The sequence below is a fragment of the Anolis carolinensis genome, chromosome 2 (assembly GCF_035594765.1).
Source record: "Anolis carolinensis isolate JA03-04 chromosome 2, rAnoCar3.1.pri, whole genome shotgun sequence".
Taxonomy (NCBI): domain Eukaryota; kingdom Metazoa; phylum Chordata; class Lepidosauria; order Squamata; family Dactyloidae; genus Anolis; species Anolis carolinensis.
The window spans coordinates 188,644,807-188,658,538 of NC_085842.1; the positions used below are offsets into that span (position 1 = coordinate 188,644,807).

Sequence of the window (13,732 nt, forward strand, 5' to 3'; positions counted from 1 at the left end):
ACTTTACGTCGTCCTATCATTTGAGGGAACAATGGATCATGGATGATGGGATTTACAGTACCTTCACTCACTTCCCCAGACCACTGCGACCCCCACCAATGTCTGATCAAGACCAAACTTGACACATCGACTCCCCATGACCTACTTTACATCCTGGAGCTGTTTGCAGGGGGATGGACCATGCACTTGCATATGGGAGTTGTAGTTCACCCACACCAACTAAAGCCAACTGACACTGGATCAAGACTAAACTTGGAACAAAGGCAAACAGTTCCGTTTTCAAATAACCCGGGCACCGCCGGGTCCCCAAGCTAGTAAATAAATAAATGTCAATTTATTCTCTGCCCCAGAAACTACCCTGTTTGCCCAAATCTAGAATGCTGAAAGGCATTGTTGACAGAGGGTGGCATGTATCATTTTAGAGGATAAGCAAGTGAAAGTTCCTATAATATCATGGGCAATATGATTAGGTCCTGCAATGACATTTTTGAGTAAATTTGTGGGCAGAGTAGGTATCTGGGTTTGTGACAAAGTTTCATTCCATGTCTCTCGTTTTGTGTTATGTGTTCTCCCATACAAAGCTGTCTGTAGATAAGTAAAGACCTGCCACCAAGAGCCTTTGTGAGGGCAGCACTGTTGTCCAAAATAAGTTGGGAGCTTTATGTACCCATTGTTCTGCCATTTATTGTTCTTAGCCTGTTCTTTAATAGAGTAGTTCTGGGTATTGTCTTGTTTTTGTTTTTTGTTCTTTTACTTTACATGATGGACACTGTAGTTTCAGGAATGCTTGTTGTAATTCTCTTTTTGGTGAGCGAAAGGCGAAAGTGGTTTTCAGGGATTTGAGACATGAATTACTTCATCATTCCAAGAAAGTTTCAGCTAAATACTGACATCATTTTAATAATTGATTCACCTCCACAGGCTTATGCAACATGTAGGACCTGATTTGCGGGTGATGTCATCTGGTTTTGTTAAATGATAAAGTGAAGTTGGGGGTTAAGCTGTGCCTTAGTTTCATCAGAAAGCAAAAGACCCAAGGAATTGATGAAAAAACAATTTTTTGATATTTGGAGAAAGAAAACCATGTAACATATAATGGTGCCCAAAGGTCTTTGCACAATGGAAATACATTGTGCAAAGATCCCTGGGCACCATTATTATGACAACTGTAATCAAAGAGCCCCCGATGGCGTAGCGGGTTAAACCTCTGAGCTGCTGAACTTGCTGATTGAAAGGTCGGCATTTCAAATCTGGGGAGTGGGTGAGCTCCCGCTGTTAGCCCCAGCTTCTACCAACCCAGCAGTTCGAAAACATGCAAATGTGAGTAGATCAATAGGTACCGCTTCTGCAGGAAGGTAACTGTGCTCCATGTAGTCATGCCGGCCACATGACCTTGGAGGCCAACCCTCAAGAGTCAGACATGACTCTTTCCCTAATCACAGAATAAAAAGATCATAGACATTATTGACTGACTTATGCAAATAATTCCTGAAATAGTAGTATGATTGTTTTTGCTCTAATCTTTAATTTAAGAGATTTCAAAAAGTGCATACAGATTAAGAGATGAAGATATTTCTAAAAGTGCATACTAATAGAACTAATAGATCTGATTTTGATTTATACTGGTCAGTTTTTATTAAATATGTTCTAGAAAGTGAAAAAGGAAAACAATACAATCTTGTTGTTCAGGAACTTTGGATATGACATTTGTTTAATGGTTGACTTGTAAATCTTATGGTAAAGAAAATGATACTTGTTCAGGCCTTGGTGGTGGGGTTATGTGTTTGTAAAATGTTCATTGTTTTGTGTTCTGTTTCACTGTAAGTTGTTAATGTAAATAAAAATTAATTAAAAATACAAAAAATAAAATAATAATAAAGCAAAAAAGTGCATACAGATTGAGTGTGCCTTATTCGGAATGCTTGGATTTTTTTGCAGTTTGTAATCCCCATATTTGCATATATGTACTTAAAGAGATATCTAAAAGATGGACTTAAACCTAAATATGAAAATGTGTTCATTTCGTATAAATCTTATAGCCTGAAGTCCCCATGGGGAGATAGGACGGGATATAAATTATTATTATTGTTATTATTTTACACAATATTTTGTGCATGAATTATATCAGATCATCAAAGAACAAGGTGTTCAACCATCCATGTGGACAGTTTTGGATTTTTGAATATTTTGGATTTTAGAATTTTGGATAAGGAATGCTCAGCCAGTACGAAGGATGAAATGGTTCCCTATGGGAAATAATAAACCTTGCCATCTTTGGCAAAATTGGGAACCATTCTAAAAATGAGGTTTCTAAGGTGAAAATTGAGGTTGAATATTAACAGACAAGAACAGTTAGTAAGGAATATACATATGCTATATTGGAAAATTGTTGGAGATGACAACAAGCTGGAAAGCATGGTTTTAAATAATATTTATAGTTCTGTTGTATTTATAAATATAAAAGGGTGATGGCATCAGGGCAGCGGACAAAACAACAAAACTACAGGCCCACCAACCTCGAAATTTGACAACACAACCCATCATTCACGGCTCTAGGTTGATACAACAAAAAGGAAAAGAAAAATAAAGTCCTAATTACAGGGAGAGGAATAATAGTTTTTATCCAATTGCTGCCAGTTTGAAGGCTAAGCTCCGCCCACTTGGTCTCCTAGCAACCTACTCAGCTCAGGGGACAGGCACAGTTAGGCCTCATTTAGGCCTCTTCCACAGATTATCAGATTTTAACTGGATTATATGGCAATGTAGACTCAAGGCCCTTCCACACAGCTATATAACCTATTTAGAGTCTTATATTATCTGCTTTGAACTGGATTATCTTGACTCCACACTGCCATATAATCCACTTCAGTGTGCATACTAAACATAAAGACAACCATACAACAGACATTCAATACCACCACTACCTCAACAATTTCTCACCAACACCACCAGACAATGCCACAGCAATGCGTGGCCGGGCACAGCTAGTTTTTTCTAAAAGAGTCTTGGTTGTTGGATAGGAGATTTCTTAATAGATAGGATTTTAAATGTGGCAATAGCCTTCATGTTGAATAATTTTGGGTTAGGTAAAGGTTTTTTGGCAAGAAAGAAAGTAAATATTCTATCTACCTCAAGTTTTCCAGGAAGTGCCATATAATGAAATTACTGGAGATTTTATCAATATCATTAACACACACCATTTGCAGGTATGCAGGGCATGTCTAAGGAATGTTCTCTGAACTATTTGATTTTTAATACTTAGCTTTACTACTCAGATTTCCAATTTGTTTGATGTTTGGTTTAATGCCAGATTGGTGCATTCCTGGATGAAACAACAATATATTTTCTCAAGGAAGATAGACTTTGCTTAGACATTCTTTTTTGGGAAGAGAGTATCCATGGCTTTTTAAAAATGAAATTTCTGTGGATTCTTTCTTGGGTATTTGGGTAATGGATCTAGGACCCTTTCTTCCTGTCTTAGTTTGGATGATAGAATGGAAAGTTCATTACACTTAAAATGAAACACTAGTTTCAGAACATCTGTTCAACAGCAGTTTTAGGTTCTAGAATGATTAGAATATAATATGAGGGATGCTTTGGATCATCTTATGAAACACATTCTTGCATAAATGAGTTTTTTACAGGAAGATTTATGAAGCTGAACACTTGTGGAAAAGGAGTATAGATTACCATAAAATAGTTGATTCAATGAGACTTCACTTGGTAGCTTTATCCACAACAAACTGGAGCAGGTATTATGATCTTTGATCAAGATGATGAATAGCTGTCTTGAGCTCTTCCATTTTTAGATTCTGCCCTTTGGCCTTTCTTTTGCTTCAAGGGTCACAGAAAGACACATTCATTTTTACAGCCAGTTGAGCTTTAAGAAGTAGCCATTTCTCCCCTTTTCCCATTCATCTCTAAAATGCCAGGTCATGGTTACAATTTGCTTTTTAGGCACTCTAGGTCTGTCTGAAAGACAGCTGTCTACCTATCATTTATTGAAGTGGTGTTCAGTCCTACTCAATGTGCCTTTCTTCTGAATGACACAGTTGATAAAGATTACTGAAATTGAAGAAACCATTGTACATCCATCCTAAATGTTATGCTCTGCATTTATTATAATTCATCACAATGGTTGTGTTCCATAGGGCAATACTGAAATCTACACAGCATAGGTTTCTACCTCCCTTCCTGCCAAATCCACCTTCCAATATATATATCTTGCTATCAGTTTTTAAATAATTCACCTCAGCTGTTACTCCTACTGAGCAACAAGTTGTTTCATATTTGCCCTTCGCTCATAAAGAATATTCACAGGAATGATAATATAATTCTATCTCATCCAGCACATTCTTTGTGTATGTGCTTTCAAGTTGTCTGTCAATTTATGGTGACTCCATGGATCTCCTAGGGTTTTCTTAGGAAAGCAATATTTGGAGGTGTTTTTTTTTTTGTCACTTCCTTCTGAAATGTAACCTACAGCACCTGGTATTAGTTTGCAGTCTCCATCCAAGTACTAATGAGAAGTGACCTTGCTTTGCTTCTAAGATCATATGGAATCTAGTGCCTTTTAGACTATCAAGATTTTCATTGGTTGACCAACGTAGTACTTTTAGGCCTTTCTTACATGTGTTCCTGTGCATGCCTCAAGGTTATCTGAGGCCCTTCTCTAAACACTTCGTATAGATGCTATGTCGGTGATTATTTGTGAGTGGGCTTCCTCTCATGGATCCAAAGTATGGATTACTGTCTTTACAGAAGTATGATTGGTGCTGACTTAGTTGACCTTCCTGTAAATGATTTGCTTATTAATGACTTCAGTTTTCATTATTTACTTTGAAGTTGTGTTTTAAAATTGCCATTCTCTATGCTGCCTTATTTATCTTCTTAATTTTTAAAGCAGTATTATTTCTTTAAACAGTTTATATATGTTCTTAGCAATATAACTATTATTATGTTTGTTCTTGTGTATGTCTTGCTGAGACATTGACTCTAAGGTTACTCATAATGGAAATAAATAGTATTAATGCGAAGATGATCTGTGGTATGGAAAATAACTCCTGTAAAAAAATGGTTAGAGGAGCTAAGTATCTTTCTTCTGAAGAAAAGCTCAAAGGGGTGGTAGAACTTTTCAAATACCTGCAGAGTAGAGGACGAAAGACTTGTCGCAGAAACTAGATTGTAGTAGTAGATGTTACAGGAAAGTAGATATTAGTCATGTGTAAAGAAACATTTGTTGATAAAAGTAGTAGTTTGACTTTAGGATTCAGTGTTAAGAACAGTAGTCAGATTTTCCATGTTGAAAGATATTTGAGTAAACGCCCAATCAGTCATTTGTTCGTGATGCTCTATTTTAAGATTGTCTGCATGGAGCAGGGGATTGGTGTAAATCACTGCTTCTTAAACTGTGGGTCCCAACACTGCATGTTAGCCCCATATATATATATATATATATATATATATATATATATATATATATATGGCTAACATGCAGTGTTATATATATATATACACACACACACATACTTGTATACCTGAGGTCATGTAAAAATGTCTCAGGTGGAAAGGAATTGTGAATAGAAAAAGCTTAAGAAGCTGGATTTAAATGACACACAAAGTAGCCTCTGGTTTTGATAAATGAATGTGTGAGCTGAAATTTAATTGTTGAAATTACTACTTATTTGAGTACTGTAGACGTTACCATGTTTTATATTGCTGTGGTTGATCCTTTTCTCTTAACTGCTTTAAATTCCCAAGTTGAAGTGTGGGCTTTTAAAAAGAATCTATAGCATCAACATAGCTTCTGATTGTTGTTTTTAATCACATAGATGCATTTTATTATTTATTATAGAGAAATTAATAAAATAGTTCTACTTTTTGTCATAGTTTTGCAAGGAAAGTATGCATTATCCACTGTATTCTTGTGTTTCAGTTGTACATGTATCAGCTGTTCCGAAGTTTAGCCTATATCCATTCCTTTGGAATATGCCATCGGGATATAAAACCACAGAACCTTTTACTGGATCCCGACACAGCTGTCTTAAAACTTTGTGATTTTGGAAGGTAAGTATCTCTGAAAAAAACTGATAGTAAGGTTTGATTGGTCTGAAGATTATTCTAACTTGCAGAACAGTGATGGTTCCATTTTCACAGGGCTATATTCTACTTTTGAAGCTGGCAAAATTAACAAAATGTCTTGTTGGTTTTTGTGTTTGAATCTACTAGTTGCAAATACCATATATATTTCTGCTATATAAATTCCAATATTAAGTCAGGAAATCATTTGGGGGGGGAATCAACCTCAAATACTTGGGTCAACATCAATGAATCAATGTAATTTTGATGCAAAAATGGTCACTGCAGCAAGGAGACTAGAAAGGGTCAGTTAGATTATCTCAGGATGGACTAAACCAGGGGTCCTCAAACTTTTGAAGCAGAGGGCCGGTCCACAATCCTTCAGACTGTGGAGGGGCCGAATTATCATTTGGGAAAAAAAATACGAACAAATTCCTGTGCACACTGCACATATCTTATTTGTAGTGCAAAACAACAACAATGAAAGAACAATACAATATTTAAAAATGAAAACAATTGTAACCAACATAAACCTATCAGGATTTCAATGGGAAGTGTGGGCCTGCTTCTGGCCAATGAGATAGTCAAGTTAATTAGGATTGTTGTTGTTGTGCCTTCAAGTCATTTCAGACTTTGGGTGAGCCTAAGTCTAAAATTATTTATTTATTCATTTACTACATTTATTTATTACATTTATATCCTGCCCTTCTCACCCCGAAGGGGACTCAGAGCAGCTGTATGTACATACAATATATTATATTACTAGCTGTGCCCGGCCACGTGTTGCTGTGGCGAAGTATGAGGCCCCTTCTACACAGCTGTATAAAATGCACACTGAAGTGGATCATATGGCAGTGTGGAGTCAAAATAATCCAGTTCAAAGCAGATAATATAAGATTATAAATGGGTTATATAGCTGTGTGGAAGGGCCTTGAGTCTACACTGCCATATTAATCCAGTTAAAATCAAATAATCTGTATTTTATAGGCAGTGTGGAAGAAGCCTAAGTGAGGCCTAACTCTGCCTTTTCCCTGGGCTGAGTGGATTGCTAGGAGACCAAGTGGGCGGAACTTAGCCTTCTAACTGGCAGCAATTGGATAAAAACTATTATTCCTCTCCCTCTAATTAGGACTTTATTTTTCTTTTCTTTTTGTTGTAGAGGCATGGATGAGGGGTTGTGCTGCCAAGTTTAGTGTTTCAGGGATGTGTAGTTTTGTTGTTTTGTCCTAGGCCGAAATTTCATTACCCTTTTATATATATAGATTAGCATAGCACAATATTAGCAATATATATTACTATATTGAACTATACCACTATACTGTAATATTATATGTAATATATAACATATAATTAATATTATTATATGGTATTATTATTAGTATTATATTGTATAACATTATATTATTATCAATATTATATGTATATTCAATATATTATATTATTAAAAATGATATTAAAATATTATGTTATAAAACTGGGGCCAGGTAAATGACCTTGGAGGGCCGCATCCGGCCCCCGGGCCTTAGTTTGGGGACCCCTGGACTAAACTCTCATCTGAGTCAACACTGGTAGAATCTAAAAGAAACACTGATATCTGCCATGGTGCCAATTTCTTAATATTGAAAACCTAGGGGAACTTATCCTGCCACTTCTGCTCTTCTGAGGGCCTCCTATCGCAATGACTTTGTGGCCCTGCTGTTTTGCACCAACAAGAACAACTCCTTCTCAGCAGGCCAGTCAGATTTTGGACAATGTCATGTCCCTGCTTTTTGCCAGTTGGCCCTTCTGCCTTGCCTCCCTTCAACTTTCAGTTATACCTTCTTTGATACGCCTCCCAAATTCTTTCTCTGATTTGAGATAGTTACTTCAGTTCCTTCAGGTCCTGACCTTGGTGTATTGGCCTGGATTTTGGCAGTTTTCTTCCTATTTTGAGTTGCCTTTCTATCTCTTGACAACTAAGACAGCTGGAAGAAGGATGGGCTAGGAGTGGTGTGTGTAAGAGAGAGAGAGAGAGAAGAGAGGGAGTGTGTGTAAAGAGAATCCTCCTTAAGTCTTTCCTGGGGATTCTATTCCTTTGGGGAATCCTAATTGAATGGAGCAGTCTCTCTGCCCCCTCCTTTCCCCCTCCATCTCACTAAGAGCAGAGACTGAAATTGTCCAAATATGCAGAAAACCTTCAGCTCAAAATCTTCCCAAGAAATTAAGGAATTCATTTGTAGTATACAGCCTCCCTTGCCTGAGATGCTTGGGACCAGAAGTGTTTGTTTAACAATCTTTCATATTTTAGAGTGGTACCATAGTAAATGAGGAAGAAAAGATGCTTTCCCATTTTCTACATGCTATCAAGAGAGAAGGTGGAAAAGTTTCTGTTCATAGTCAATATCACATTGTAGTTCCTGGATGAGACCAATCATGTCTCATCCAGTCAAAAGTATCAAACCAGGATCTTACAACCCTTTCTTCCAATTTATTTGTTTCTTAAAGTTGACTGCTATGTTGTGAATCTTCATTATAGATTAATAGGCATTCCATATAGTTGAGTATCATATGTTCTCTGTAATTTTTAATAGAAATTATTTTCCTGTAGTTTGAAGCCATTGTTCCGCGTCCTACTCTACAGGACAGCAGAAAACAAGCTTGCTCCCTCCTCCCTAGGACTTCCCTTCACGTACTTGTACATGGCTATCATGTCTCCTCTCAGCCTTCTCTTCTGCAGGCTAAACATGCCCAGTTCTTTAAGCTGCTCCTCATAAGGCTTGTTCTCCAGACCCTTGATCATTTTAGTTGCCTTCTTCTGGATGCTTTCCAGCTTGTCAACATCTCCCTTCAATTGTGGTGCCCAGAATTGGACACAGTATTCTAGGTGTGGTTTCACCAAGGCAGAATAGAGGGGGAGCATGACTTCCCTGGATCTAGATGCTATACGCCTAATTATGCAGGCCAGAATCCCGTTGGCTTTTTTAGCAGTCGCATCATATTGTAGGCTCATGTTTAACTTGTTGTCCATGAGGACTCCAAGGTCTTTTTCACACGTACTGCTGTCGAGCCAGGCGTCCCCCATTCTATATCTTTGCATTCCATTTTTTTTATTATTTTTTTTTTGCCGAAGTGAAGTATCTTGCATTTGTCCCTGTTGAACTTCATTTTCTTAGTTTCGGCCCATCTCTCTAGTCTGTTAAGATCGTTTTGAATTCTGCTCCTGTCTTCTGGAGTGTTAGCTATCCCTCCCAGTTTGGTGTCATCTGCAAACTTGATGATCTAGAACTGTTGTCTGCAAAGTTCATGCAATGGAGTTACAAAAAAATCTAAACTTTCAAGTTTACGATTTTGTGTTAGACTGTAAAGATAGATGTTCTGGGCCGCAAACAGCCCATAGGCCACAGGTTGGACAAGCTGTCTCTAGAAGGTAACATTGCCAACAATGTTTATACCTTCCTTCTTTAGCTGTGTCCTTACTCAGTTCTTCCATGGTTGAATCATTACAGTTCCTTTGTCTTTCCAATTTCTGCTTAGGTTTATGAGAATATTTTACATAAAATCTGCAAAAGAGCCCAATAAATATTAGATTTAGAACCCTATAAAGTGATACCTTTACTGGGCCAAGTAAAGTGTATGGTCCCACATTGCCTCTGCTGCAGATACCTCTATAGATCATCTTAACTGACAACAGAAGTAGCATCTGAAAAAAAAATGTATGTGTGTTCCTCAAACATTGTCATGACTTCTTCTGATTGATTTTGTAACATTTTTGTCTGATGAAGCACCCAGTGAAGTTTTGGAAGCTGGTATGATGCCTCTTAATATTAGTAAATACATTACTAATAAACCATCTGTATAGAATATATATAGAAGTAAATATTTGAAGATAGACCAATTTGTAATAGTATAGGCAGTATTGTGTTAAAAGATCCAATACCAAATCAAAAGTATCATTATTTTATTTCTTTTTATATGCATAGACATTGTCTCTGATTTGACTACATTCCATATATTACTTAGTTGTTGTAATTCAGAATATCTTCTGTTTGAGAGATTTCTTTGAGATGATAATGACTAGCCGAAGCTTTGGTGGCAGTGACCACTGGCACAGAGACACATTCTAGCTGGTAGGTTACTCATTGGGCCAAGAGGAGAATGGGAAATAACCCACAAATGCTGAGGAACCTTGCTACCATAGTGTGGGGAATCACATTATCATATTCATCCTGCTGAAAGCAAATCTGTAATCACACGTTCTTTAATTAGGTTTTCACTTACAATCTGAAAATCACTGACTATAATGAGATATTTCATTTTGCAGGGACAGCATTGCTTTAATGCAGTGGTTCTTAACCTGTGATTCTCTAGATGTTTGGCCTTCAACTCCCAGAAATCCTAACAGCTGGTAAACTGGCTGGGATTTCTGAGAGTTGTAGACCAAAATACCTGGGGACCCACAGGTTGAGAACCACTGCTTTAATGAGTTTACTTTTGGGCAGATGATAAGAACTATTTTAAGATTGCCTTGTGTATGGATGCAGATTTAATTAATGAAGGAATGAAGGTATGTTAAATCTCAAAGTTTGAAACTTTTCCTTTCCTTGTTTTGAAAGAAACATGGTTGAGAGATTGAGAGATGTCATGGGAACAGGCATTGTTCTTCACGAAGGGATACATTGTTCTTGTGGCAGAATCAAATAATAACAACTTCATTGAAGGATAAATCACTGTACATGTTCTTAGAATAATTGAAACCTTTGTCTCTATATCTGAAGGAGAGAAACAGATTTTTAATGTACAAGTTTGGAATTATAAGCTTTTTGGATATTCATTTGTTAATGCAAGAACAAGCAGAAATAACTTGCTGGATGTAGGGTGGAAGGAAAAAGGTTGAACTAACAAAAAGGAAGCAGGAAATTTAAAACTAATTTATGTATGTGTATGTATTTTAGATTTCCATGCAATTAGATTAGAGTTGTATGTTGATGACGGAAATTGTGTAGTTACATAATTGTTTATGATTTTGTATGGATAAGCATTGATGTTTTCTTTATTTCTATTTTTCTGCTAAAATTGAATTTAAAATGGGGAAATAATAGATAAGCCGTCACTTGGCTACCTTATTTGTAGCAGTATAAAATAATCTTGACTAATTTGCTGAATATTAAAAATGACAACTTTTAATAAAATGGATGAGGATTTTGTGGCAAAGGATTGTTCATATGACCAAGAATATTTTGAAGAAATCTATAAGGAGGTGAAACTGCTGAGAGAGGAGATCAAGCAGATGCTGATAAAAATAAGTTGTTGCAAAACTTAGAAACACTGAAGTGTATATGCATGGAGTATTTAGCCAGAAGGATGGAGCCCCCGGTGGCACAATGGGTTAAAACCTTGTGCTGGCAGGACTGCTGACCGAAAGATTGAGGGTTCGAATCTGGGGAGTGGGGTGAGCGCCCATCTATCAGCTCCATCTTCCCATGCAGGAACATGAGAGAAGCCTCCCACAGGATGGTAAAACATCAAACATCCAGGCGTTCTCTGGGCGTCCTTGCAGATGGCCAATTTTCTCACACCAGAAGCGCCTTGCAGTTTCTCAAGTTGCTTCTGACACAGGGAAAAAAGCCAGAAGGATGAATTTGAAATGGACTGGAATAGCTCAGCATTTCAGAGAAAATAAAAATGAACCTGCTGAGATCAAAAGATTTAATAAGAGAAGAGAATTTTATTGAGAACTCTTGTTGAGAGTAAAGATTTTTATACCATAGAAGAAATTATAATATTTGATGGTAATCTAGATATATAAAAGGATAAAAAAATTTCGGCCTAGGACAAAACAACACATCCCAGAAACACTAAACTTGGCAACACAACCCCTCATCCATGCCTCTACGTTCATACAACAAAAAGAAAAGAAAAATAAAGTCCTAATTAGAGGGAGAGGAATAATTGTTTTTTATCCAATTGCTGCCAGTTAGAAGGCTAAACTCTGCCCACTTGGTCTCCTAGCAACCTACTCAGCCCAGGGGGCAGGCACAGTTAGGCCTCAGGCCTCTTCCCCACTGCCTATAAGATACAGATTATCTGATTTTAACTGGATTATATGGCTGTGTAGACTCAAGGCCCTTCCACGCAGCTATATTACCCATTTATAATCTTATATTATCTGCTTTGAACTGGATTATCTTGAGTCCACACTGCCAGATAATTCACTTCAGTGTACATTTTATACAGCTGTGTAGAAGGGGGCTCATATAATCCAGTTCTAAGCAGATAATATAAGATTATAAATATACAGTAGAGTCTCACTTATCCAACAAAAACAGGCCGGCAGAACGTTGGATAAGTGAATATGTTCGATAATAAGAAGGGATTCAGGAAAAGCCGATTAAACATCCAATTAGGTAATGATTATACAAATTAAGCACCAAACATCATGTTATACAACAAATTTGACAGAAAAAGTAGTTCAGTGCTCAGTAATGCTATGTTGTAATTACTGTATTTACAAATTTAGCACCAAAATATCAAAATGAATTTAAAACATTGACTACAAAAACATTGACTACTAAAAGGCAGACTGCATTGGATAATCCAGAACACTGGATAAGCAAATGTTGGTTAAGTGAGATTCTACTGTAATATGAAATAATTACTGTGGTAATCCAGTCCAACCCAATTCTGCCATGGAGGACACAATCCAAGCACGCCCAACAGATGGCCAGCCAGCCTCTCAATAATAATAATTAATAAGCCAGAATCATCCAGTACAGACAAAATCAACTGTTTCAATCAGACCAAAGACGGTTCTACCAGAGTCTGAACCAAACAACAGACACAGTAACCATAAAGCCAGAGAAAACTGCAACAACGAAGTTCTAGAAAGAGCTTTGGGAAAATAATAAGAACTACAACAAAGACGCTGGGTGGATAAAGGAGTTTGAAGGAAAATTCTCACAGAACAAAATGGAACAGATGGAAATAACAACTGAAATGATCAGCAAACAAGTGCAAAAAGTCAAGAACTGGACATCGCCTGGTAGTGATCAACTTCATGGATTTTGGCTCAAACCTCTGATTAGTTTACATGGAAAAATGGCCCAACAATTCAATGAGATGCTGCAGAAAGGAAGTATCAGTGAATGGCTAACAACTGGAAGAACTTACCTGATACAAAAGGATCCAGCAAAAGGAGCAACACCAGGAAACTACAGGACAATAACGTGTCTGCCCACTATGTTTAAACTACTGACTGGCATCATAGCTGACAGAATTCAAGACTATATTGAAGAAAAAAAACATCTTGCCAGATGAACAGAAAGGCAACAAACGGAAAAGCAGGGGCACAAAAGACTAGTATTGATTGACAAAATGATTCTGGAGAACTGTAAAAGCCAAAAAGCTAATCTGCACATGACGTGGATTGACTACAAAAAGGCCTTTGACTCACTCCCACACAGCTGGATCATCAAGTGCCTGGACGCCATCGGGATTAGTAAAAATGTTGGCACCTTTATTGAAAACATGATGGAGCACTGGAAAACTGAACTGTTTGTTGGAAATGAAAGCTATGGACTTGTCAACATCAGGAGAGGAATTTTCCAGGAAGACTCATTGTCCCCTCTGCTTTTCATTATTGACATGATCCCTCTGTCAACAATCTTACAAAAAACAA

The 13,732-nt window shown here is 37.2% G+C and overlaps 1 protein-coding gene across 2 annotated transcripts in view; it reads left to right on the forward strand.

Annotated features, from left to right (window-relative positions):
• gsk3b (glycogen synthase kinase 3 beta) overlaps positions 1-13,732 on the forward strand; it is a 127,511-nt gene that overhangs the window by 72,720 nt on the left and 41,059 nt on the right. For both annotated transcript variants that reach the window (NM_001414812.1, XM_003226784.4), the window contains 1 exon segment: positions 5,936-6,066. In NM_001414812.1, the coding sequence (NP_001401741.1) occupies positions 5,936-6,066 (131 nt within the window).